At 36.5% G+C, this 27,301-nt stretch overlaps 1 protein-coding gene across 3 annotated transcripts in view; it reads left to right on the top strand.

The window, feature by feature from the left end:
• The window catches only part of LOC105480862 (RAN binding protein 17), a 442,674-nt gene that overhangs the window by 286,585 nt on the left and 128,788 nt on the right, over positions 1-27,301 (top strand). For all 3 annotated transcript variants that reach the window (XM_011740055.2, XM_011740054.2, XM_011740056.2), the window contains 2 exons: positions 25,019-25,092; positions 26,110-26,190. In XM_011740055.2, coding sequence (XP_011738357.2) covers positions 25,019-25,092; positions 26,110-26,190 — 155 coding nt within the window. The remainder of the gene's footprint in view (positions 1-25,018; positions 25,093-26,109; positions 26,191-27,301) is intronic.

Raw genomic sequence — 27,301 nt, 5'->3', positions numbered from 1 at the left:
ATAAGTGTTCATTATGTCTTGTTTCGTTAAAGGTGTTTTGTCCTTTATAGTCTCTGCCTGCCACAACAGCATAGATCAGATTTGGAGGACCTTTTAAAACTGAGTGTTTGACTATCTGTGAAATCTCTTTTTGTGTTTTGCTTCACTTGAAATGACATTATGACTTACTGTGAGACAGGATAATTTGTAGTTTCTTTTGTCATGATCTTCTTTGGATGTCATAGACCATGGAGCGCTCTGCATTGGTTCAGAGGAACTGAGAATGGGAAGGACACAAGATTTTTATATTACTGTATCTCTTGAGTATTCTCGCTTGTGATGGATTTTGGCTCCAGGCATAAAGATATATGGAGAAGCAGCCTGTTGGGAGAGAATTTTATATTTCGCTTGGCTATTTTGTGACTAAATACAGTGTTAAATTGTTTGTGTGATGCTTGTATAATATTAAATTGAAAGAGCTATTGTTTTATGAAAAAGTGCTTTAGCATATACTATGAAGTCTAGATATTAAATACCAGGGCTTCTGTATATAAAGTCAAGCCAGATTTCTTATCGTAAATTACTTTAGTAAGTAACCTTAGCAGTGGTTCCTAAGAAACCTAAGACTCTCTTTCTCATCAAAAGCCCCAAACAGTTGGTCTTCGGGGGCCATTTTTCTTGGCATTATGCTTCAGACTCAATCAGAATTCTGGGTAAGCTAGTATCTTAGCATTCTCTCTCTCCAAACCTTAGATCACCTGTGCTTTAAAATAAAATCTGTATTATGCTTTCTCCTAAGCAAGAGGTATTTGTTTTTTTTTAATGAATACAGAAGAGAAGCAGAAACTTTTCTTTGATACATCATTCTTAGAAACAATGCATATTCTAAAGGCCATAGGAGTGGACTTGCCCTTACTTCATTCCAAGGTTCCTCTGCTCCCTGGTCCTCCATACTTTTCTCAACAGCCCTTTTGGAGATTTCTGAGTGTTTTGATACTAGCAAAAATAATGAAATATTTTTATCAGCGCAATAGAGAACGATTGCATAACACGCGAGAACCAGTTACACAGCTTCAAGAAGACTCACACCAAAAGTTGCTCATGACAGTAAAAAAATAGTGTTTCTGTGAGGTTGTGTAGTGGATTAACTCTTCTTTAAAAACTAATCCCCCCAAAAGTAAGGGAAAATGTATTACTTTAATTAATAATGTGGGTTTTTAGATACTCAAAGGATAACATTTTAGAGGAAACCCCATATTGTGTGCAATAGACCCCAGGAAGAAAAAAAAAATATGTTAATCACCTATAATAGACAATCCCAAACATTTTACATAAATTTTTTCTATTCCTTGCAACAATGCCATAAAATTCTACTTCTAACATTGGTAAGGAAACACAGCCAAGGAGAAATGCCTTCTTTTCCTTCTTTTTTTACCTTAAGCCTTGGGCATTGGGGTAAGGTGACCAAATAATAATAACAGCTAACAAATAAGGATAAAGACCTAATTTATCTTCTATGCATATGAGAGTTGAAGGAAGACATGGATGATAAGCAGTGTGCCCAAAAATCTCAGAGCATATTGAAAAGCGGATGAGGCTTTCTTTGTAGACAAAGGGCTGAACAAGAAAATGTAATTATCAAGAGGAGGAATGCTGTTTATTGTGTAACTTCTACGTGCCAGTATTCTGCTAGTGTTTCACACGTGTAATCATTTTAAGCCTCACAACAATCACATGGGGTAAATGCGCTTTTCTTCATTTTGCAGAGGGGACCTTAGGGGTCAACATGGTTAAGTAACTTTTTCGAAGTCATACAGCTGGTAATTGTTGGGACAGAAATTAAACTCAGGTTCTGCAGGTAATATCCTCTTAAGACCAAAAAAACCGGCATGTAATACGTTGTATATTTTTCTGGGAGAGAGTTAATATCTTTGATCAGATTCACAAAGAAGTTCTTAACCCCCCCCAGAATAGAACAACCTCTATATTATGCCATCTTAAGATAAGCAGTACAGAGCAGGGAAACTGGAGCTATGTGAGCCCTGTCTTTTTATCCCCCTTAACTTCTATCCAGGTAATAGTAGCAAGTTAAACCAGAAAATACATACATATATCCTTCATAATCCTTTAGGGCTAAGAAGCCTACCTTTTATTTTGTTGGAGAAGAGGTATAGTGTGCTGGGTGAACGTTCAGTTGCTGGAGTTGAATTGCTTAAATGTAAATTCTAACTCTACCACTTATTCATTCTGTTACGTCAAATAGTACACCTAATTGTACTATCTCAGTTTCCTCATTTATAAAAGTAGAATAGTAATAGTACTATCTTATGGTATATGTGGACGTTAAATTAGTAAATATGTGTAAATTACTTAGTGCAGACAGCAGTTTCCAGAGGACATTTGATGATATTTAAAGATATTTTTGATTGTCACAATTTGGGAGAGGGGTGCCACTGTCATCTAGTGATAAGAGTCTGGGTGCATTTTGCAGTGCACAAGACAGCCCCACAACAAAGAATTATCTGGCCTAAAATGTCAGTAGTATTGAAGTTGAGAAGCCTCGGGTTAGCACAATGAGTGGCATGTACATTTTTATAAACATTTGCTATTATTTTGTGCTGAAGTCTAAGAAAAACATGGAAGAAAAAGTAAAATTATTATATAATCATCTTTTTTTTGTTTGTTTTTGTGGGGGGGGCGGGGAGTTTGGGTTTTTGTTTGTTTGTTTTTGAGATGAAGTCTCGCTCTGTCGCCTAGGCTGGAGTGCAGTGGCGCCATCTCGACTCACTGCAACCTCCGCCTCCTGGGTTCGAGCAGTTCTCTGCCTCAGCCTCCTGAGTAGCTGGGATTACAGGCACCCACCAGCACACCCCGCTAATTTTTGTATTTTTAGTAGAGGCGAGGTTTCACCATTTTGGCCAGGCTGGTCTTGAACTCCTGACTTCATAATCTACCCGCCTCAGCCTCCCAAAGTGCTGGGATTACAGGCATGAGCCACCACACCCGGCCGTAATCATCTTTTCTAAGCAGCTAAAGAAAAGTATAATTTTTAATCTCAGATATTAAATGGCTTTAATTAATAGTCAGAACTTCAATATTATATAGAAAAACCCATTTAAAATATGAATGATAGTGTAAATGAATATGAAACCACATTTGATGCTATCAGATACTTGTAAATAGTTCATAGTTTAATCCTGTCTAGTATTGATATACTTGTCTATATATCTATATATCTGTATTGATATATCTGTATATCTATATATCTATATCAATACAGATACATAGATACATATATAAAGAGAGAGCATTTCATGATCATATATAAAAAGTAATTGGTTAAGAGTATGGGCTTTGACATTATTCTGACTTGGGTTTAAGTTCCAGCCCTGTCACATACAGATTATGTGACTCAATAGACGCATAACTTCTCTTTTTCTTTTGTGGTAACTTCTCAATTTCTTTTGTGGTAAATTGTGATGTTAATTGGCATGATATTAATGTGATTTCTTCAGTGATAAAATTGTGATATGAACGTCTACCTGCTTCTTAGACTTACCATGTTGATTAAATGAGATAAAGTATATAAAGTGCTTAGCATAGTGCTTCCCCATAATGAGCATTCAGTCAATGAGAGCTGTTCATATTATCGTCATCATCCCTGTCCCTGAAACTTCAGTACAAGTGATGTAGTAAAAGCTAGGATAGCCAACTAAGAGGCTGATTGCTAGTAAAGTAAACCTAACCACAGGTTCTATAGCTACCACGTACAAACTAAGTTTACCTACCATCTTCACCCCTTCTATAAAATCACCTCGACTTCCCTGGCCACTGGACAAAGGCCCCTTTCCTCATTTGGTATCTACCAACATCCACTCTGAGCATCCCTAACCTCTTTTGGAGATACCCTGGATCTTTTTTACTGTTCCATTTTTTACCGAGGTCTGAGCTATGCTCATTTTTCATGTGTCCACTGAAGTCCACATAGTTATATATATTTTCCCCCCAAAATCCCATATCACACAAATAAAAAAATCTAAACAGGAGAACTGTTTCCTGTCTTGGGTTCTCTCACCACATGACTGTTAATGTTATTCTTTTCACTCAGCGTATTTCACTTACTGTGTCAGCCTCCTTCTAAATTATATCATAATCGCCTTTGAAGTCCCCAGATTAGTTTGTTCAGAGGGAAAACAAAAGTGAAAAATTTTGTGAGAAACACGTAGTTTGGTTCCACATCTGGTAAAGACACCCTGTGATTACTTTCTTTCGGTGTCTAGAAGCTAATTTATGGTACTTTCTTTGTTTACTGTACTTGAGCAATATAGAGTATACTCTGCAGACATGGTTTAAGCTTTAAATTAGTTTGCATCTGTCTATATTAATGGGTTTTGTAAGCCAGGCCTTAATATCTCTTTATATGGAACATGTCTTACTTGTGAAGAAAGACAAATTTTTCCACTTTTCTAAGATTAAAACAGTGAGAGAAACCTCAAAGAAGAGGAAATCCTTTTTTAAGATAACAGCGATCTCCTCTGTAGACTCTTGGTTTGCAGGTTGTTAGTCTTCATCCTCTGTGTCAATTTAATGTATCATGTAAGAACTAGTGAACAGATGTGGGGTAGGGGGAGGCAAGCAGAGTGTTGAGGCAGGAACCAGCAGCATTGGCAAACTGGCAAATGCTTCTGTTTTGCTAAACACCTGCTTTTTTTGTATTCAGATTGTCCAAACCATCTGCTTTTATATTCTGTTTACCTACTGTTAGCCATGTTGGAGTTGTTAAAAGCTTTGAAAGTAGTTGGGAATTTTTCACAGTGAGCTGGGCATCTATACCACTCTTTAAAAACTTTATGTTTTTAGGGTATTCCCATTTAATCCTCCAGAGAATAATTACTTTTTAATTTAGGTGCAATGTGTTAAATGTTACATAATTTAAATGTTTTTCTCCCTTCCCAATTACTTATTCTTAGAAATCAAAGTTTAAATTGCCTAAGTAGGTACTTGGCCATAGTGTGATAACACTAATAACAGATTCATAATGATTGAATGTAAATGTTAGTTTATGTGGCCCTTCTCATTAAAAAAAGAGAAAAGAAAAAAGCATTACACAATTTTATGAAAGGTACTAATTTTTTATAAGCTTACCTACTAGATGATATGCAATAAAAATATATAGTATTTATAAATATCTATTTTGCGTCAGATACTATGCTAGGCATTTTGTCCACATTATCACAAATCTTCTCTACAGCCTTGCAAGGTAGATATTATTGTCCTTATTTCATAGATGAAGAAAGTGATTCTCCAAGAAGTTGAGGAAGTTGTTCATGCTCACATTTGTGACTGGAGATTTGAACTCTGGGTTTTACATTGTTTTTCAAAAATTCTGTCATACCCAAGAGATGATTATGTGATACAAGGTTTCTGCATAAGGAATCAGAGGTGGTGCATTTTGTTTAGTTAGAAGTGAACACACTTCATTTGGTTTGTTAAATTCCTAGCTCTTTTCTGATTGTCTGCAGACATTTTGTTCCTTTTGTCATTGAGAAACACTGTTGGCACTTGGTCCTCTGCTTTTGCGTTTTGAAGGGTTTTTCAAAAATGCTTTTATTTTACAAAGAAAATGAACTAGTTGAGGTATCTGTAAAAAATTACAGCAGTGAAATTGCTTTTTCCTTAAACTTTTTATCTGTCTACTGGGGCCTCTAGTAACCTTTCAAGATTATAGTCAGAATAGAATGGCTATGTTAACATTTTTTTGACCCTTGTCACTACCCAGAAATGTGATCTGTGTAAGATAGACCTTGAAGATACAGTAAGTGGAGGTTCAGTTCAAATGATTTAAAGGCACAGTGTTAATAGATATAATCCATATTTATATTTCACTTTTCTAGAGCAAAGCTCACATAAAGATCATAGAAATCAATATTATGAAAGAGTCAGGCCACTTTGGCCTAGGAATTTAAACACTTGAAAGGGAAGATCAGGTTTTTGGTTTTTTAGTTAGGATATTGGCAGGACTTGAAAATTTCTGAAATATTTAAATTCAAGTGTCTCTTTAAATATACATTAATTTTAGGGAAAATAAGAAGCAATTCCACTTTCTCTGGTCAATAATAAAATTTACAGAACTTGTCCCAAGCAATGGCACAAACTAAAAATAGAAATAGACCTAATAAGTTCATGAATTAAAGATCCCTAACAAGTTATTATGAAAAGATATAAATATCTGGGCTACATTTCTAACCATGTGAGGTTAATGGTCATTGGTGGAAGGTAGTTCAATGAAGCCTTAATCAGAGACAGTTATGAACTAGGTGAGCCATTGAGCTGATGCCTTGTGTTCTTATATAATTAACCTAGGCAATGGTAATCGCCTCCTTCAAGTTCCTAGCCTTTCTTGAACCAAGGAAAAAGAGCCAAAATTGTTGCCATTTTGCCACCTCGACATTTCTTTTCAATTCCCAAACCTAACTACCTTTCTTCAGTAATACAACTAAACCAGAGAGGGCTGTTTTTTCTGCATTCAGAACTGTGGATTTAGAATCATTTTGGTATATATTTAAATGAACTATTGGGAGCAGATGAACCCCCCCAAGGAACTGAGTATATGAGGGTGGAGGGCAGTCCCAATTCAAGAATATGAAGAATAGAAATTTCTAGCTGAAAATAAATAATTAGAAAAGTGAGAAACTAGAGTAAGATGTCCATGAAACTCAGAAAATCGAGGAGAAAGAACACATGGTAACCAAGGCAATAAAGGGCCCCAGAGGCTGGGCACGGTTGCTCACTCACACCTGTAATCCCAGCACTTTGGGAAGCCAAGGCAGGAGGATCACTTGAGGTCAGGAATTTGAGGCCAGCCTGGCCAACGTGGTGAAGCCTCATCTCTACTAAAAAAAAACATACACACACAAAGTTAGCCAGGCGTGGTGGCATATGCCTGTAATCCCAGCTACTCTGGAGGCTGAGGTGGGAGAATCTCTTGAACCCGGGAGGCAGAGGTTGCAGGGAGCTGAGATCACTATTGCACTCCAGCCTGGACTACAGAACGAGACTCTGTCTCAAAAAAAAAGGGGAGGGGGGCAGAAAGATAAAAGCTTTACCCCTCTGACTCTGAACTATCATGCGCAATGTAGTCAGACAAATCTTAAACGTCACTCTTGTCATAGGGTTCTTCCCACTTGAAAATCTCCCTGTTGGTGGGGTGCGGTGGCTCACGCCTGCAATCCGAGGCTGAGGCAGGTGCATCACAAAGTCAGATCGAGACCATCCTGGCTAACATGGTGAAAACCCCGTCTCTACTAAAAATACAAAAAATTAGCCGGGCACAGTGGCAGGTGCCTGTAGTCCCAGCTACTCGGGAAGCTGAGGCAGGAGAATGGCATGAACCCGGGAGGCGGAACTTGCAGTGAGCAGAAATTGCCCCACTGTACTCCAGCCTGGGTGACAGAGAAAAACTCTGTCTCAAAAAAAAAAAAAAAGTCTCCCTGTTGCCCATGACATCAAACCAGTACTCTGGCTTTTAAGGTTCTCCATAATCTAGCTCCATCTACTGTCCAGTTTTTAGTTTCCACAGCTCCCCTCAGTCATGCTGACTCCCATTTTTAACTTGGGTCATACTGTTCCCTTCCTCCTTCTGCCCACACTCATACGATCCCCATCCTTTAAAATTCTATTTAGTCATACACACTTATAGTTTTTAGTACCTGGATCATACTTGCTGTTAACACTTAGTAATGGCAGTGCTCGCACTCATTTATTGTTTATTATATACCAGTCACTATGATGATAAACCTTTTACATGCATTATATCTTATAAGTCTCAATCTTATGACGAAGGTGTCATTAACCTCATTTCTGTAGTAGAGTAACTCAACTAAGAGTACATAGGTAGGAAGTGGCATTCACAAGATTTGACCTTAGCTCCTTCAAACTCTAAATCCATTAAATGATGAAGTATAATTCCTGATCTTGCTCCTAGAGCATTTTATGCTCTGTGTCCTTGTTCTCTTGACAAGGTTTGAGATTCTTGAGGAAAGGGGCAATGTCTATACATATATCTGTCACACAACTAGGACAGTGCCAGATTATCACCTATTTTCTCATTGATTGATTGGATATCAATTAGTTAGAGTGAGATGGTCAGATTTTATGGTGACAGAAGGAGAGAAATTTTATTCTGATCCTAGTCATATTTCTGAAGTAGATGTTGTTAATTAGAGCAGCATCTTATTAGGAAACAGTGGGTTGTAACCAGCCAGTGTTTAGTTTTTAAGAATTGTACATTAGAAAAAGATTTATAGAGAGTCTGTAAGAACGTTCTTTTTGGCTATATTAGTGGCACTCTTTTTTTTTTCTTTCATTTATTATACAAATACTTATCATTACAAATCTGTTTATTTATTATATGCTAAACAGTGGAACACAGTATTGCCTAGGGAAAGATACTCCTGCCATCATAGACTGGCGGAGAACACAAAGTTAATAGGTAATCGTTGTTCAATCTAATGAGGCCCACGGCTGATACGCAGAACACTGGGAACATGTTGAGAGATAACTGATGAAATCTTGGGGAAGACAGGGGAAGACTGACACCCGGGGGGTGCTTGGGTTTCTTTTAGTGTCATTCACTTCTGCATATAACATAAACAGGTAAGTGAGATAGGACCACGAGTTGCATATTGGTACAAAAAGAGAACAGAAGTGTTCACCTTCACGTTTTCCACTTTTCCATTCCAGATTGCAAACAGGCTGAGCACAGTGGCTCACGCCTGTAATCCCACAATTGTGGGAGGCGGATTACCTGAGGTCAGGAGTTCAAGACCAGCCTGACCAACATGGAGAAACCCCATCTCTACTAAAAATACAAAATTAGCCGGGCATGGTGGCACATGCCTGTAATCCCAGCCATTCGGGAGGCTGAAGCAGGAGAATTGCCTGAACCTGGGAGGCGGAGGTTGCGGTGAGCCAAGATCACGCCACTGCACCGCAGCCTGGGCAGCAAGAGCAAAACTCCATCTCAAAAAAAAAAAAAAAAAATTGCAAACAAGACCAAGAAATCTAAATAACAGTTCACTTGAGATTTTTTTTTTTTTAACCAAATTAAGGGGGTTGAGGACAGAGTTAATATTCCATCTTTTCTAAGAAGATAATTAGTAAAACAAATGAATTTGACCTACTGCTCTCAGTTGGCACCAAGAACTACCTACTATTTCCACTGTCTGATAAGTGCCAAGATTATTTTATGTGCAAGTCAAGTTTTGTTTTGTTTTGTTTTGTTTTTTCTGAGACGGAGTCTCGCTCTGTCACCTAGGCTGTAGTGCAGTGGCGTGATCTCAGCTCACTGCAAGCTCCACCTCCCAAGTTCACACCATTCTCCTGCCTCAGCCTCCCGAGTAGCTGAGATTACAGGCACGCACCACCACGCCCAGCTAATTTTTTTGTATTTTTTGTAGAGACGGGGTTTCCCCACGTCAACCAAGCTGGTCTTGAACTTCTGACCTCAAATGATCTGCCCACCTCGGCCTCCCAAAATGCTGGGGTTACAGATGTGAGCTACCATTCCCAGCCAACATTATTTTATGTGTATTGAATGAAATAGCACTTAATATGGTGTTTAATTGGATTTACTAGAACAAATGTCAGTGAATACGTGTTTTTCCCTAGCAGCTAAGAAGCAGCATTGTCAAACAGTGAAAACAGGAAGTTGGGGAAACCATTCTACTGTATAACCTTGAGAAATCTAACCACTATTTGATTTTTGCCATCTAATATAGAGTTAGGCCGGGCGCAGTGGCTCACGCCTGTAATCCCTGCACTTTGGGAGGCTGAGGCACGTGGATCACCTGAGGTCAGGAATTTTGAGACCAGCCTGGCCAACATGATGAAACCCTGTCTCTAGTAAAAATACAAAAAATTATCCGTGCATGGTGTCGGGCACCTGTAATCCCAGCTACTCAGGAGGCTGAGGCAGGAGAATGGCTTGAACCCGGGAGGCAGAGGTTGCAGTGAGCTGACATCATGCCACTGCACTCCAGCCTGAGCGACAGAGTGAGATTCCATCTAAAAACAAACAAACAAACAAAATATATATGGTGTTAATGATACCTAGCTGTGCCTATTTTGAATGTACATTCTTAGTGATGCAAGAGGGAGAATATAATTAGCCTTCCCCCAGTGAAAAAGAGGATAATCCAAGTAATTAAATATTTAGAATAAAATTTTATGAATAACATGTAAGAGGTAGAGAAAGTAGGACATTTTGCCAGTTATTTTTCTTGATCACTAATTGAGAATAATATCATTTAATATCAACTACAGTGTGGGGAAAGGCAATGATGATTTCAGCAAACGAGCGTTTACTATTAAAAAGAAGCAAAAATAAGTTATGAAATATAGCAGAATTCTCCACATACATTGATATATGTTATACAATTATGATTTATGATGGTGATTCTCCTATAAATAATCTGTGAAAATGAAATAAACTTATTTCAGTGAACTCTTCAAAAAATATATCTCCCACATATTCCTAATCAACTTGATTTCAAAAGAAAGGAGAAAAAGTAGATTTGAATGCAGAAATCGAGTGCTACAGGATATAAAGTTTTCATTCATCTGTATAGTGAATTGTCATCTTGAAGTAAAGATGAAATGAAACAAAGTTGTTTGTGCTTCAAACATTGAAGCACTGTTCATGCATAATTAGCGAAGTTGAAATTTTGTAAGTATGAATCACACACAAAAGAGCCACCGCTATAATAGCTATTACAGGAAATGGAGGAAATTAATAATAAAAGGCAATACACTACCTCATAAATATATTCTCATCATGATTGGAGCATGAAAGCATTAAGAAAATACCCTGATTAATTTAACAATTTAATCCTGTAAATTGGAGTATAGTTATATCGGAATTCATTTGTACATAGACAAACCAGAGACACAAAATAACTTACTTTCATTAAGATTTTAAAAGCAATTCTTATGAATATGTGAAGATAATATTCTTTTAAAAGAAAGATTATAAGCAGATGTTCCTTAATGTTTCTGAAATTACCTAGTTTCTGTATCTTTCTATAAGTACTATACTATATTCATTAAGAATCAGAATTGGTACATTCTGGGTTACATTCCAGCAATCTTACCTTCTATATAATTTATTTTAAGTAACTGCTAAAATTATGATTTTTAAAAGACTATGTGATACTAGGCACATAAATTAGAAGAAAAAGATACTTTCTTAGTTCTCAGTAATTGAGTAAAGTTTAATCCTGATTAGAGGATCCTTGAGTACCATTTTGATGCATGAAATAATTTATTTAAATGTTTTTAAAATAAATTTTGGAGCATTTTTATAAAGTGCAAATACATGAGTAGTTTTAGAACGGCTTTTATGTCGTATGAACATGTGTGGATCACTATATTTTTTTTTTCCTATTAGCTATTTGGTAAAAGTCCACAATTTGCCAAAATGGTTAATAGGACACAAATATAGACATTTCATATGATGTACCATGTAAATGTAAACCTTTGTAGTTACATGTTTTTGTAGCAAGAGAATTGTTTTAAAAGGCATGTAATTTATTAGCTATCGGTAGCTTCTTTATTGCCTTGCCGCGCTGCAGTAATAAATAAAGGAAAGTGAACTGATTTTACAAATGGCACACAAGGTGCACATTTTGTGGGAAAAAAAGTCTTTTTTTAAAGAATTGGCATTAAATCCTTTTTTTGTGATGACAAAGAGGCTAAGAGTGCAAACTGTATTTTCTGTTTATCGAAAACAGTCTTTTTTTCTCCGGGGCATTTTTCCCTATGATCATCAAGGGATTTCAAAAGCAATAAAGTGTGGAATCATTGTTCGACTTGAACAGTATTAAAACTTAGGTTTTAATTTCAGTGAAGTAATAAGATTTGAACCTGTCTCACATTACAGCACTGTAAGGCATTTAGCAATTGTATTTTAAAGGAGGTTTTTAAAATGCAGCTCACTTGTAAGCTAACTGTCTGTCAGTAATTAATAGTTTTTCTTCAGCATTGGCTGTTGTGATCAGACCAAGAAATATCTGGGTTTTTAGTAACACATTATGATAATTGTGAATGTTTATTCCTAATTAGTCTAAATGTCTAATAATTTTCAGCTTGCTTCTCTGGCTGTTTTAAAAGAAAACAGAGGGTGATGTTTAAAGCTACAGTGTGTCTTTGGCCTTTTAAAAATATGAATGTACATGTGCATGTATATTTCAGTAAGTTTTACATCCAGCAAGATTATGTCAGTTGACTCATTCATTAACGAAGTATTTTATTCTTCAGTATCATTTCCTAGTTTTTGATATTACTTCATTTATATAGGGATTGCCAAATAAGATACTGTATGTAAAGCTAAACCCAAACTGATGATCTGGACTCTTCAGCGATGAACATTGAAACTTGTCATTACTTCTTAAAAAGGGCTTTAAAATATGAGCATTTCTACTAAAACAATGTGGCAACATACTTGCTGATGAAAGATTGTATTTACCATTTTGAATTGCTTTAGGAAATAATTGCCTCTACAAAAGGAAACATCTGTATGATAGCACATGGTTAAAGCTGCCATCAATTTTTAACATTTGAGGGTTGAGCTATGACCTTTTATGATGACTGTGAACAGTAACTGCATCCATTAGCCATAAGTTTTGTTTCTTTATTTTAGTAGATGGTCTAGACTGTAAATATTAGAGAATCTAAAATAAATCAACATATTATCCTAAGGATACAAAATGTAAGAGCTATTTGTGGTTGGGAACCTTTGACAGATAGTTTGGATGAAGCAGATGATTGCCTGCCTAGCGTATCTGGTCTCCATTGCTATGCCTGCAGGCAGTTTAGTGCTATGGTTGTATATTGATGTCAGGGTTAGTACTGAGTGGCTAGCAGTGACAGATGTCTATAATTACAGGCAATGCTTCCAGTATTTCTGAAAAGCCAGCCTATGTTGAACAATTATCTTATTTCTGCTTTGCCAAAGAGCATGTTCCAATTGCTAGTATTAGCAATGGTGAATATAGTGCTTTATCTGCTGCCTTGGGACAAATGTGAGAAAAGCACTTGGTTATAAAACATAAATGCAAAATATTTTTTCACATTTTAAATTAGTTAAGTTCAGTGTTTTCCTAATTTTTATCTCCCCATAATGTTTCTTTTGAAGGAGTCTTGAAATATAAAAGCACATTTGGCATACTTATTGGAATTTTGTTTTCCCCTAGGCCTTGTGTGGCTCCCCAGCGCCAGTATCCCTTGCTTTACTGAATAGATGTGTTTAAGCAAGTTGGCTTTGAAACAAGTTTCTCCTATGTGAATTGCATTTTCTGGTTGACACCCATTACAAAATTGGAAATGCATTTCCATGGAAAATCTCCTATGCCCAGTAAGTTTAGTTGGAAACTTTTTACAAGAAAAATTATAACATGATAGAAAATTGTGAAATGTACTAAACACCTTAGTACTGGTGGCTTTCCATTTGCTGAGAATTACAATTCTCAAGTTTGGTTGTAACCTTTTTTTTTTTTTTTTTTTTTTTTTTTTTAAAGCCTTTTGCGCATTTATTGTCCATTTCTGCCTCTCAATTTTCATGGTCACTTCCTTCCATGCTCCCTCTTGGCCCACTTTTCTGACTCATTAGAAATATTCTCATGCTTGTTGATACCAGTTCTCAACTGCCCTTTTTATCTGGTCATTTGCTCTGATGAGCTGTGGGCTGTCATACCACACTTTCCAGCAGGTGCAGCTGCCTAACACATGGTACTCTCTAACCTTCCTAAAGATTAAGGTGTTGGGTATTAAAACATTATCCATGTTGAAAGATATGAATCCTGTATTTTCAGGTAATGTAGAATGAGAAATATCTAGAAAATATCATTTGAGAATACAGTTTATCTTCAACCTTAATCTAACCTGCAATGGGTTTCTACTTTGCATTTAACCACTTTGCTGAATTATTCATTATATTTTCTCATTTAGTCTTCTCAACAATGTTTTGTTTAATAGATATGAGTACCATTTTGCAGAAATGTGAAACAATTTGAGAATTAAAAGCCTGTTTAGTGGCAGACCCTTGGTTTCAACCAGATCATCTTACTCTGAACCCAATTTGCTTTTCACTGTATCACCTTGGCTGTGTATGTATTTAGGCATGAGTCCAGGAATGACCAGTTTCAGAGTGTGATGACTGATAATGCCAATATCGTAAGTTTCATCTCCATACTAGCTGTTTTATTTCCCAAGGAAAAGACTCATTTCTCTAACTGAAGATTGGATGTCTAGTCCTGGCTAGCCATCAGTCACAAAAGAACTAAGCTAGATTCTTGATATTTTATATGCTACAGTAGGAGAAGCAACCTAGAACCCATAGTCTAGTGTCAGAGATCAGTAGTACTGTATTTATTTCTGAAAGGTAGCCCGTTTCTGTTCCTACTGGGAGAGAATGCCCTTTGGGAGCCCATCACCTAAGAGCTCTTAATAATTTGAAACTAATGATGGTGTTCTGGAATCCCGTGTCTGTGTACATTAATGTAGTAAAGAAAATTTGGGCTGAGCATGGTGGCTCACGCCTGTAATCCCAGCACTTTGGGAGGCCAAGGCAGGCGGATCACGAGGTCAGGAGATCAAGACCATCCTGGCTAACACAGTGAATCCCCGTCTCTACTAAAAAAATACAAAAACTTAGCCAGGCGTGGTGGCAGTCACCTGTGGTCCCAGCTACTCGGGAGGCTGAGGCGGGAGAATGGCGTGAACCCGGGAGGCAGAGCTTGTGGTGAGCCGGGATCACACCACTCCAGCCTGGGCAACAGAGCGAGACTCCATCTCAAAAAAAAAGAAGAGAAAATTTGGAGAATTGGATGGACCTATTGATCTGAATGGGGAAAACTTTGATAACTTATTGGACACGGTGATCATCTACTTAGTGAGTTGAAAACTTACCTTGGAGATAGAAAGCAGGAACTTGTGTTGACTCAAAAAATGAGGATGAAAGCTTTGAATCTGGCAATATAGGTGATGCAGATAAGTTATTGAGATAAAATAACAATCAAATACCACAGACCATTCTGTTTTCCTCCTGACTTTTTTTCTATCACTTTTCTTACTACTTTATTTCTTTGCAAGACTCAAAGACTAGACCCATCATTTAATATTAGAAGTTATGTTACCTTTCATTAAGGCCCTCTCCCCTCTAACTACTACTAAAGCTACTCACATACCCTAGAATATATGTCTATTTTCTAGTATCTAGTCCAGATAAAGGACAAAGAAAAGGGACATTCCAATAATAATAATAGGTAACACTTATGAAAATTTTACTATATACCAGGAATGTTATAGGTCCTTCACATAAATTAACCATTTTAATCTTCTCAAAAATTCTACAGATTAGGTACTACTCTCATCCTTTTTATATTTGAGGAAACTAAGATCTAAAGGGTAAGCAACTTGCTCAGAATTACTTAGTAAGTGCCAGAATCTCACTAGTCTTGGGCTTCAGAATCTATTCGTAACCGTTAGACTACCTCCTGTTTTGTGGCACTATTCTTTGTAACCCTAGTTAAAGGATGTACTTTTGCCCATCAGAAGGTTAGTTTGCCTACTTAAATCATTCACCTCAGTTGCCACACTTGTATAATGAAAGTGCCTCATGGGAAACAGTACTAAGAGATTCTTTTTTTTTTTTTTTTTTTGAGGTGGAGTCTCACTCTTGTCACCCAGGCTGGAATGCAATAGAGCGATCTCAGCTCACTGCAACTTCTGCCTCCTGGGTTCAAGTGATCCTCCTGCCTCAGCCTCCAAAGTTGCTGGGATTACAGGCACATGCCACCATGCCCTGCTAATTTTTTGTATTTTTAGTAGAAGTGGGGTTTCACCATGTTGGCCAGGCTGGTCTGGAACTCAGGTGATCCACCTGCCTCAGCCTCCTGAAGTGCTGTGATTACAGGCGTGAGCCAGCACGCCCGGCTGAGATTCTTAAAAATCATTCTATCAAATATTATTTATGCTTTATTCTTTTTAGGGCTAGCTTTTAGTAATTGGTTTCTGGAATTATCTCATTGAAGCAAACCCACTGTCATTCATAAAACCACATCCAGAATTTGAACAGGACTTCACCATGTCTCCGCTCATGGGCTCCAGAATAAAATCAAAGTCCCAAGAATATTGTACGTAACAACCACAAAGATTGTCAGCCACTTTCTCCTTTTATTTGAGATTGAAGAGGCCTTTTGCTCTTATTTCTGGTGCCAGGTAGCAGGTCCCTTAACTTTGTGCTTTTTAGGTTGTACGCCTGAGGAGCGATGTACCAGAGTTCCAGAGAAGGCTTAGAAAATAGTTAAGGTGAGTTGGGTTGCTGGTTATGATGGTGAAGCAGCAATCTTTATGCTTGTCTCCCTACAGCCTCAGATTCTTATTAGTAAAACAGGCATATGCACACAGTGATTAAGTGTAGGCATGCATTGTCTTAATTCCCTTTTTATGCACTATATAATTTTACAGTGTGCATATTTTACAGCCAAAGGTTTAGTAGTCCACTAATAAGCAGTATTAGCTGCAAAGCCTATATTTAATGTGGTTGCACAGTGCAAAAGCACCCTAGATTTCTTGATGCTAACATTGCTGAGTAACCAATTCTAATCAGTTATTAATACTTAAGAAAGTTTTATTTGGCTACATTGAATAGCATCTGTTATTGAACAGTGTCTAGAGCACATGTATCCCTTGTGCCAGAATGTGTTTCTGGCTGACACCTTTAGGAGGTACAGGGGATTAAACCAAATATTTCAATTCCCAGTTCCCCACCTCTACTATCACCCTCTCACAAATTTCATCCAGCATCAGCTTCTTTGCCCTAAAATCTAATCGTGTCATCTTATAAACTTGCTATTGCAAAGAATTATAAATATTCCTTTAAATGTCTGAAATGCTCTTTCAAACCATGGTCCCAAAATCCTCTACTAAAATCTAGCCTTCTTTCCAAGCATCTGGTGCCATAGCCATAGTTAGCTTCTTTTTGAATGGGCTTGGGGAGATAGTATATTTACCCAGGGCTTTACCATGGCTTTATCCATAGAAGACTAGTTTAACAGAAGCTTGGCCCCAGACATGGAGTGAGTTGGCAGCCGGCAGGAGCAAAGCTGTGTCAGGACAAATGTACACTCTCCATTTTCTCTGGTTGGCTTTCAGCTGGTTGCACCACAGGAGTCTTTCTGTGGACTGCATATCCTGTGACCAGTAACTGGTGCACTCAACCCAGGTCCCTCTTGGCTAGGGAAGGCCTGTCGGGAGGCATTAGGTTCATGCTGGTGGAGATCCTTAGTCAGTGGCTCCCTGAAGGAAAGGAAGGCAAACAGCCAGCTTCTGTTGAACAGGTGGTAGTTAGACCCTAGATCTGGTTGGGGGTGGGAGGGAAAGAATCTCTCCAAAATTACCAGCCTTGCTGGTTTTCACATTATACCTGTACTCTTTCTAATAAATTATTGTTTAGAAACTGACTCAAAAATATCTCTGGCAGCATCTGGAGTTTTCTAACTTTTCCACCTTCCTTAGCAGTTGGATTTGGGCCCAAGTTAGAAATGGAAACCCCACTGGGGTGCAAGCAAAAGAGGAAGCATGTTCTTAGCCATGCATCAGTGGAGGCCCCTACTGGGAGAGGGGATTATCACAAGGCAGCAGGCAGCCCTGCACCCCAGCCTGCTGAGTTCATGCTTTGTGCCACAGGATGTGGAGCGAAGGAAATGTGAGGCCAAAGTGGTCACTCCAAGTTTTCTTATACAATAGCTTATTCAAGCAGACTGGGAATGCCTCTTAAGAGATTTGTTAGGTACATGTGCCCTTAGCAAGATGGCCACCACAGATGGTGGGTTCAGATATTCTAATTGAAATAAATGTTTAACATTCAGATTTATTTTATACTTCCATAACCAGTTTTTCTTTATCAGATGCCGTTCTTTATTCAACTGAATGAGGCAAGCAGGATTATTCACCTTTTCCCACTTGGTTTCCAACATAAATTATGGTCTTAAAATTAAATTCTGGCAAAAGATTTTTCTGTCTGATTTCAGGCTTATATTTAGTGATGTTATTTTAAATGATATGGAAAAATTAGTCACCCAAGATTAATATGGATCTATTCAGTGTCACTAAGTTTGTGTATTTAATATACAGCAATGATGTTTGTACCATTAATTCTCTTGTTATGGTGATAAGTTAATTGTGATTATCATATTTTACCCTGCTTCAAATGTTAATGAAAGAGCTAAGTACCTTTAGTTCCAAATGGTTTAGATCCAAGTCATTAAATGCTCTATTCTTTCTTACACCTCTCTTTCTCCCTCCTCTACTAATGCCTTTCACATTGATGAGGTCTTTCTTATAGAAAGCACTGAATTGACCTCAAAGGCACTTGAAGCCTAAAACAAAAATATGAACGTTGATTTCTTATTCATAGTAAGTGATTTCATACTGTGTTCCTAAATTCTCTTCCTAAGGAACATTAATGCTTTCATTATATTGGATCCTTTCCAGTGACAGGTTTTGTTTTACCAATTTACAATCAGTTAAAAACCTTCATTAATAAGTCATTCCAATAGATTGAAACAATACTTGAAAATTCACAGTAATATTTGGGGGATCTTTTGTGTTACCACTTTTATATTACCTGATATGTTTTTGAGAATAAATTGGTTCACAGAAGGTTTGTCGTCCAATGGCAAAATACTTTGTTGTTGGCTTCTACAGCACTGTTAATTTTCTGCATTGAGCCTGCTTAAACAATGTACTAAAGCTCTTTGAGAAGTTATAACATCTTAAACATTTATAGAAAGCCTAAGGGTATTAACTTACTGTAATTTTCTGAAGATTCATTATCCAAAATCTTAATTCATTATAAAAACTCTTTTGAAAACCTATAGAACCAGTGTTTTCTCTTATTTTCTTATTTGCACAGAATGAGAGATTCGTTGTTCTTTTTAATTTGTTTCATGCGGTGCTTTTGAGTGCATTTCATAGAGGGCTGTTATTGAATTTCTGTGACTGTCATTATATATCCATACAATCTTTAGGAACTAATATTCTTGGTTTCCCAGTTCTGTAATCTACTTCAAATTTAAAGATGGACATAATTAGTTTCCTCAGAGTTATAACCAGAATGTTAGAGACAGTGCTCCAGATACCCAAGACTATGGATTAGGATTGGAAAAAGAAATTTTAAAAATTATTACAGCACATGCTTTTTTTATTCTTTATTAAATTTACAACTCAAAATTATGTTGCTATTTGTAGTTTATGCCCTCATCTATTTTTCTTACCTAGTTCCCTTTTTAAAACCATATGTAAGATCTTTTAAGCTACTTGCAAATTCTACAGGCAACATTTGTCATTTGATGAGTTGAGAAGTTGGAACATGCATTGGCTCATTGAAGCATTAGGTACTATCCAAATGCTCTTTTCTTAAATGTATAAGAACCTTTGCAGTAAAATAAATACAGCTAAGAAAACAAACATATTAAAACAGTTTTTAAGAGCATACCTTCTCAAATCTGTGATAATGATAATTCCTTACATTTCTAATCACTTTCCATATTTCAGGAGCAAGAGAGATGAGTAACTGGTTAAAATGGGTAATTTTTCTAGCTTCTAAGACAATAACCATTGAGAAGTAGAAATAATTTGATTTTTGTATCGTGAAATTTTGAAGCAGTTCCTTTATGCCTTTAAACAAATGCAATTTCTGAGTTTGACTAGAAGGTGTTAATTGAACGTGTTTGTAAAGATTTAAGAGTTATGGATACAGATTATAAGATTTTGTTTATTTGTTTTAACCATCTTTATGCTGTGTGAAAATCTTAAAGGTAAGCACCTTCTGATTTTTCTGTTATTTTTCATGTGAAGAGCCTTCTCTTCAAAAGGTGTTAGCTGACCACTTTAGCACCTACTATGCAGAAGGGTCAATGAAAGGTTGGTTGTACAGGGAAATAGCATTTGTTAAGTAACTACTAAATGTCAAGCTCTGAGTTCAGGATCATCATTTAATCTAATCAAAAGCCTATAAAGTAGGTTTTTTTTATTTTGAGATGGAGTCTCACTCTGCCACCCAGGCTGGAGTGCAGTGGCGCGATCTCGGCTCACTGCAACCTCCGCCTCCTGGGTTCAAACAATTTTCCTGTCTCTGCCTCCCGAGTAGCTGGGTTTACAAGTGCACACCACCACACTCGGCTAATTTTTTGCATTTTAGTTTGGGGTTTCACTGTGTTGCCCAGGCTGGTCTCGAACTCCTGAGCTCAGGCCATCCTCCCACCTCGGCCTCCCAAAGTGCTGGGATTACAGGCATGAGCCACCGCACCTGGCCTAAAGTAGGTATTATTACTATTATTACTGTTTTATAGGTGAGAAACCAAGATTCAGAGACCTTAAGAAACACCTAGTTAGAGGCAGATACAGAATTCAAATGCAGATGTTTTGGGGACCAAAGTCTATGCCTTTTCTATTTCGCTAAATTTATCATGACAGTGTTCTAAGACAATATACTACTGGAGATGTAAAGAGAAATAGACATTTCCCCTGCCTTCCAGGAGTACATGCTCAAAATAGTGGAGAAAACATATTCACATGGAAATTATTACTACAAAAATAGCATATTCTATTATATGTCTTGAGAAGTGCCCATAAAAGGCTGGCAAGGTTTCAAATTAAGACTCTTCTTACTGAATCTACAGGGAGACCTTCTTCCAGAAATATTATTTAAGCATTAAAATCACATCTTTTAAAATGACAACATTTTACTAATGTTCATCCCAGATAAGTAGGATTTGGGGTATATTATTTTACAGGGGGAGAAACACATGCCTTTTATGGGTTGTTTTCCTTTTGTTAAAGAATCATACATGAAATGGGATTGGCCAAAATGTACATTTTAACCCTATATTCTTTTTATTCATTTAAGAAATATTATTGAGTAGTAGGCATGTGAGATTTAAGAAACTCAGAGCATCATTTCTGTTCTCAGGGAGCTTACAGTCTATTATGCAGCCTTATTATGAAATGCAGAAGAAGGAAAGAAGGGAGGAGGGCTCAGAAAGGCGAAAGCTTGGTTACAGATTGTTCATCTCTGACTATATAAAACACATAACCAAAGGCGTAACCATATATTCAGTGTCATTGTACTGGCCATCCTTCTCTGAAGGATGACCACACAGATCGATTTAGTCTCTTATTTCTTAGATTTTGACTCATTTTTCATTGTGATGAGATTGTCTTAATAGATTCTGAAATAAGAGACAAGGAATCTGTGGACTGAAAGTGAGTTTTGTTTTGTTTTGTTTTGTTTTGTTTCCTTTTCTTGCATTCCTATGTAACTCCTATATACTTCCTTAAAAGAGATATTGCAATATGATTTCTTCTTGGTGTCATAAAAATTATTTCGGGTGAAATGATAAAAGTTGTAGAAAGTGTTAAAAACTCTAAATACTGTGTTAGAAGATTTTTCTGTAGAAGACTTTCATTGACCTGTGCTTGATAATAAACAATTTTGTAGGTATTTCCTAACTGAACAAATTACTTCTCACTCCCAAATTATCCATGTTTAAAAGGGATAATTAAATTTCAAATGTTTGGAGACATTTTTATGTTTTCTGCATGTTATCTGAATGATAAGGTACCTTGGAAAATGAGAAACAGTCTTTTAAAAGAAACGCTGTAATCATACATTGATTTTAAATGACCCTGTCACACGTGAAAACAAATCAGATTGTTGCTCTTAATGAGCTTTTCAATTTACTATTCAGTAGATCAGATAAGTGGATTTAAGAGGTAATGATCCTGTTTAGTACTCAAGCTTGACTGTCAGATCCTAGTAGTGGAGAGAAATCCCCAAGGACAAAAGCGTTGACACAGTTCTAGATGGGATAATGGGAATCAAAGCTAATGGATGATAAAAGGAATGGTGCAAGTTACAAGGATAATTGTGGATTAAAGCACTGCCATGTGTCAATGTTGACTGTTTTTCTAGTATATTATTGGGTCAGATCTGATGCTTTGAGAAACTGTTTTGACAGCAGAACGCAACAGACCTGCCTGCCTAGCTTCCTCCTCTTTTGAATGCCAGGGACACGATAGGAAAACTTCCTTAGGACCCATTGAATTAGAAAGCACATTTTTTAATGTTAAAATGTTCAAAATGTTTAAAATCACATTTTAAAATAAATAATAAAATGATTAAAACAAAAATTATATTATTTCTGAGTTTTGCCATAAAAATAGGCATTTATAATGTCTTGAAAATGTAAAATTTGATTTTACAAAAGTCCACCATAGTTATGTTATCAAAAACAAGAAAATTAACCAGTAAAGATATAAATACAATAAGAAGAAAATAAGTGATTTGAGATAATGCCATGACCACATGCTTTCCAAAACCAGTATGTCATGGGATTTATTATTAATTTCATTTATCTATAAAAATGATCCTGTATACCATCAAAGAATTTGTGCTTTGAGTTGTAGTTTAAACATACTCATTCATACTTTCATCTTTGTTAAACAAACGTGCCTTTTAAATTCCAGTCAGAGTTAAGGGCACACAGTCTCTGGCCCTGGAACTGAGCAAGTGGGCAAAGAAGGGCACACAGTAGGGTGTCTGATCCCTACTGTTAGTTGATTTTATAAAACTGGGCTTATTTTAAGGATTGCTTTTGACAAGGGTGCCACTAAAATAAAATTAAAGACAATTGCTATAATCAGTTACTAAATATTCAAGCTGTTCTCTCTAGCTACTTTTCTTTTTCTGTTGTAATTTATGATTCTATGTATTTTGTCCATAGAATCCAATATATGCTTAATGGGAAAAGTCATTTTTCTTTCTTTGTGTAATATTCACATTATAAAATAGTCCTAGTAGATCCAGACCGTGTCTTTTGCCGCTGCACATTAAAAACACATCGTATTCACTTGACAAATATTGCCTTAGGTGCGATATTAGGGACACAGAGAATAAGGCATAGTGTCACCCCTCAAGAAGCACTCAGTGTAATGAGGGAAATTGACATTCAGACAGTTACAGTGTGAAAAGTGCCATGATAGAGGACTGGACTAGATGTTGTGGGAACATAAAGGAGAGTTCAAATCACTGTGCCCAGGAAGGCTTCAGAGGAGAGACTTTTGAATGAGTATGAGGGGAAAAAGAGGAAGAAGGCTGATTGAGGCAAAACGACCAGCACATGAACATATAAAAATCTGAAATTGCATGAGATGCCTCAATGATCCATCAGCATTTTATTGTGGCTTGAGGTTGAGGGAAATGTGGAAGATGAGGTAGGTTGAGGCCAAGTTGTCAAATGCTTTGTGTGCCATTAATCATGTGGATACCAGGTTTTCCAAGGGACCCAATATGTATACTTCTATATATGAGAGAGGTTTTGCATCGTGGTGAGCTTAGGGAAACTTTCCATTCTACATATCATTCTTCATTTGAGCCCTCTTTGTGCCTGAAGGTTTGTGATTATTGAGGATTGTTGGTAACTAACTTCTCTAGATTCTCTCTCCTTAGCTCCCTCTTTCCCCCAAACATCTTACAAGCAACAATGGTCACTTCAATCTAATAAGAGATGAAGGCCTACTCTCATGGGCAAAGCCACAGACATATAATCATTGAAATGCTTTTCTGTAGGGCTCAGAAGTTAGTAGGTAAGGCAGCAGGAATTTGATTCTCAATCTCTCTCTCTCTCTCTCTCTCTCTCTTCCCCCCCCCCCCAGCTTCTCCCCACCATTCAGCCCCTCCTTCCATCACCCTTTACACCTAACCCCTCCTTCTCTCCCTCTTTTTCTCTCCCTCTGATTGACTCCATCAGCCTGAGGAGAAGCCTTCCAGACACAGGACTCAGGTTGAAAGTCTGGAACACAACCTGCTGGTTCAAATGGTGTTTAAAATCCAGAAAAGAAATTTCTACAATGGCAGCTTTCCTCCCCTTTATGACCGTATAGCTCTGGGTGATTTGTGTTGCCCCTGTGATTTTTATCTTACCTTCGTGACCTATGGCGGTGTATCAAATTGGTTTTCAGATATTAAAAAAAAACAAAAGACAGAGGGAGTAGAAGCTATGTTGCTGTACGTAAGAAATAGGCAGATTAGGAGAAAGTGAGAGAACACAATCACAGAGGATCAAATCACAGAAGAGAAATCCCATACAGCTGGTGTCTGGCAGGGATAACCTGGAATCACACCAGAGCATCAGGGAGTATGGAGGTGTCAACCCACCTCTCAGCTTTGCCAGGCTAGTAAGGAGTATAAGTGGCATTTTCCCACTTGAAGTGGGATATGTGTTTATAAGCTCAATGTGGCTTGGATTGAGACTGAAATGTTGCACCCCAAACTCTGCAACCAACACTCCCTAATTGGAAGCTTAGTGGATTCCCAGGCCCTGATGTTTTCAACAGAGAATCCCTGAGCTTGGGATTTCAGTGTCAGCATGAAAAGTAAGACCTACCTGTATATTTGGGGAAGCTTAATTAGGTAATATTTGAGGAGAATTTCTCTTAAGTTCTTTAACTTCCTTTGATTTTTTAAAATCCTTATTTTTGTAACTGCCTTAAATAATCCTGAAATGGTTAATATTTTACTGAAATCTAGAATAGGTGGAAAATTTTTAAGTGTTGGAGCCGTTTGTTGAAGTACTCTACTTTCCAGCCCTTTGCATACTTACTCCTGTCTTCTAGAAAGGGGTGGTCTACCACTTTGAGAAAAAAAAAATGTATGTAGTGTGGTGGGAGTAAAATGGATATATGGGTGTGTTTGTGTGTAAGCGTTTATATATTTCAAAATAGGAACGGTCTGGAGGAAAAAGTTAGCAAATTTTAAAATTATAAGATTCTTTTTAAAAAATTCATTTGCTCCCCCACCCACTTCCTACTTCAATGTGGATACAATAGTGCATTAAATCTTATGTTTGTTCAATTTGAATAGTCTTTTGAAAATATATGTTAATAATAAAGCTTTTAACAATGAAGTGTTTTAATGCAGGTATATGCTCGTATGTCAGAAGTCTTAGGAATAACAGATGACAACCACGTTCTAGAAACATTCATGACAAAAATGTGAGTTCTTGTTTTGGTCTTTGATTTTTCTTTTGTTGTTGTTTTAAATGTAATAGATCTTTTTACTGTATTTAAATCTTTTTATATATTAGTTTTTTAAATAAAAGACCTAAAATTATGCTTTAATTGTTAGAATATTAGCATTGTTCTTAACTGAAACTTAATTTCACATATTGAAAACTCACCATCCAAAGGACATTGTAATTGGTCAAGTTTCCATACAACTGGAGTGTGCAGCATCAGATGATGATTTTAAAAGATTTACAGACCTTGACTCTTCAGATCAATTGGGCAACATTTTTTTTTTAATTTAAAAAGAAAAACACCTGTATATTTGATTTGAAAGACCACATGAAGAGATTATTGCAAACTGAAATCATTGAAAGAGGTCTGATAGGGCATTCATTAGTTCTAAGAGAAACCTATGTCTGGCAGAGTCATATTCATGGAAACTGTCCTTATGTTGAACTTATATTAGCAGAATAAACTAGTTTCTAGTCGCAGACATAACTTTGTACCCATAGCCAAACTTGTATGCCTCCACCTGGCACCCCGCTTTATCTGTGTAACAGACAAACAACACTGTCTTGATTGCAGAGAACAAAGTTAGATAAACAGTTATGATCATAAGAAGTGAGTTTTGGAGCCACAGATTGATGGTTCATTATTTGGCAGTAACAGTGAGCCTCTATTTGGCTTTCTTTGTGACTCCTGCTTTTCCTCCCTATGTTTTGGGTACAAACTTGATGTTTTCCAGTGAAACACTTAGACAACTTTTTAATTTACAAAACTAAATATATAGAATTATACACCATTTGGAGTGCAGTATTTATTGTAGATCGCATATAATTTTGAATATGCTATAGAAATAATAGAAAATGTTTTTGAGCCTGTTTTTCACTTTCAAAATATTTGTGACTTAGGTCATCAAACTTTCATAAATTTATGTATATTCTCTGATTCTCCCTAGACAAGCAAATAACTTACTTATAATTAAAGACTTTTTTTCATATTTAGTGTTACAAACCTTAAATACTGGGGAAGATGTGAGCCTGTAATTTCAAGGACTCTTCAGTTCCTAAATGACCTTTCTGTTGGATATCCTTTTCACTGTATATCTAACGTTATGTATAAACAACCTAGCAAATGTATTTAATTTACCAGGTATTTTTCTTGTTTATAACTTTTGCAATTTTTTTAAATAAAAAGTTCTTTCATTTATTCTTATCTGTAAATGCATGTTTTTTGAAAGGTTTTAATTAGCTGTATACTATGAAGCATTTAGTCAGAATCACTGTTGAATTTATATGGATGTATAGATTCCTAAGTAGTTACAGTTATATTTATACTCACCTAGGCTAATAAATGGTTATATAAGAAAGTATGCAACCACATATATTTTAGTTCATGCTTTTTTGTATTTGTCAGAAATTCATGTCCTAAAAGAAAGTATGTAACTTAATTTTAAGGAGGTCAAAGTATTCTAAAAATATTACCTTAGAAAAACTGCATTCCTATGAGTAAATGTATCTGTAATATTCTTCAGTTGAAAAGAACATCATTTTCATTAGTTCAAAGGCACAGTAGAGTAATACAAAGAAAATGATAAGCTTTTGACCATTTCTTTGATTATTGCCCCCACCAAATCAACATCAAATCTAATCTAAAATAAGATTTCCCATTATACATTAAATGTTTAGATTTCTCTGTCTGGCAGGTTTTTAAAATTCTAAAACCAAGAATCTTCTTCCTAAATTATAGTTGACAGTATTGTCATATTTCTAAAAACTAGAAAGAATCATGTAGATTGTCTTTTCTATGTTAGCTATCAAATATATAGGACTTGTGAAAGATAAGTGTTGGATTAGTTAATCACTAAGATTAGCTGATCTTTTAATATGACGACAGATTCTGAAAATGGTGGCATTGGATAGAAACCTTTAATGCAGGTTCATTCCAGGAATATGTTTATGTTAGTTAAGTTTAAAATTGTATTCCTTGGTAAACCATAAAAGATTTCCAAAGTATTAGACACCCACTTTTGTGCTGGAATTTAATATGCAACTTTTTATTGGAAAATAATCGTCCTTGTCTGGCAAAATCCACCATGCAATATTTCTGTTAGTAGGTATAATGCAATAAAGACAGGGAGGGCTATTTATCACTACAAATTTTGAGGATTTCAGGATTCTTTTTATTATTTTAATAT

Source organism: Macaca nemestrina, chromosome 6 (assembly GCF_043159975.1).
Source record: "Macaca nemestrina isolate mMacNem1 chromosome 6, mMacNem.hap1, whole genome shotgun sequence".
NCBI classification, from domain to species: domain Eukaryota; kingdom Metazoa; phylum Chordata; class Mammalia; order Primates; family Cercopithecidae; genus Macaca; species Macaca nemestrina.
The sequence above is the reverse complement of the archived record's forward strand: the minus strand, read 5'-3'. Positions and strand labels throughout refer to the sequence as shown.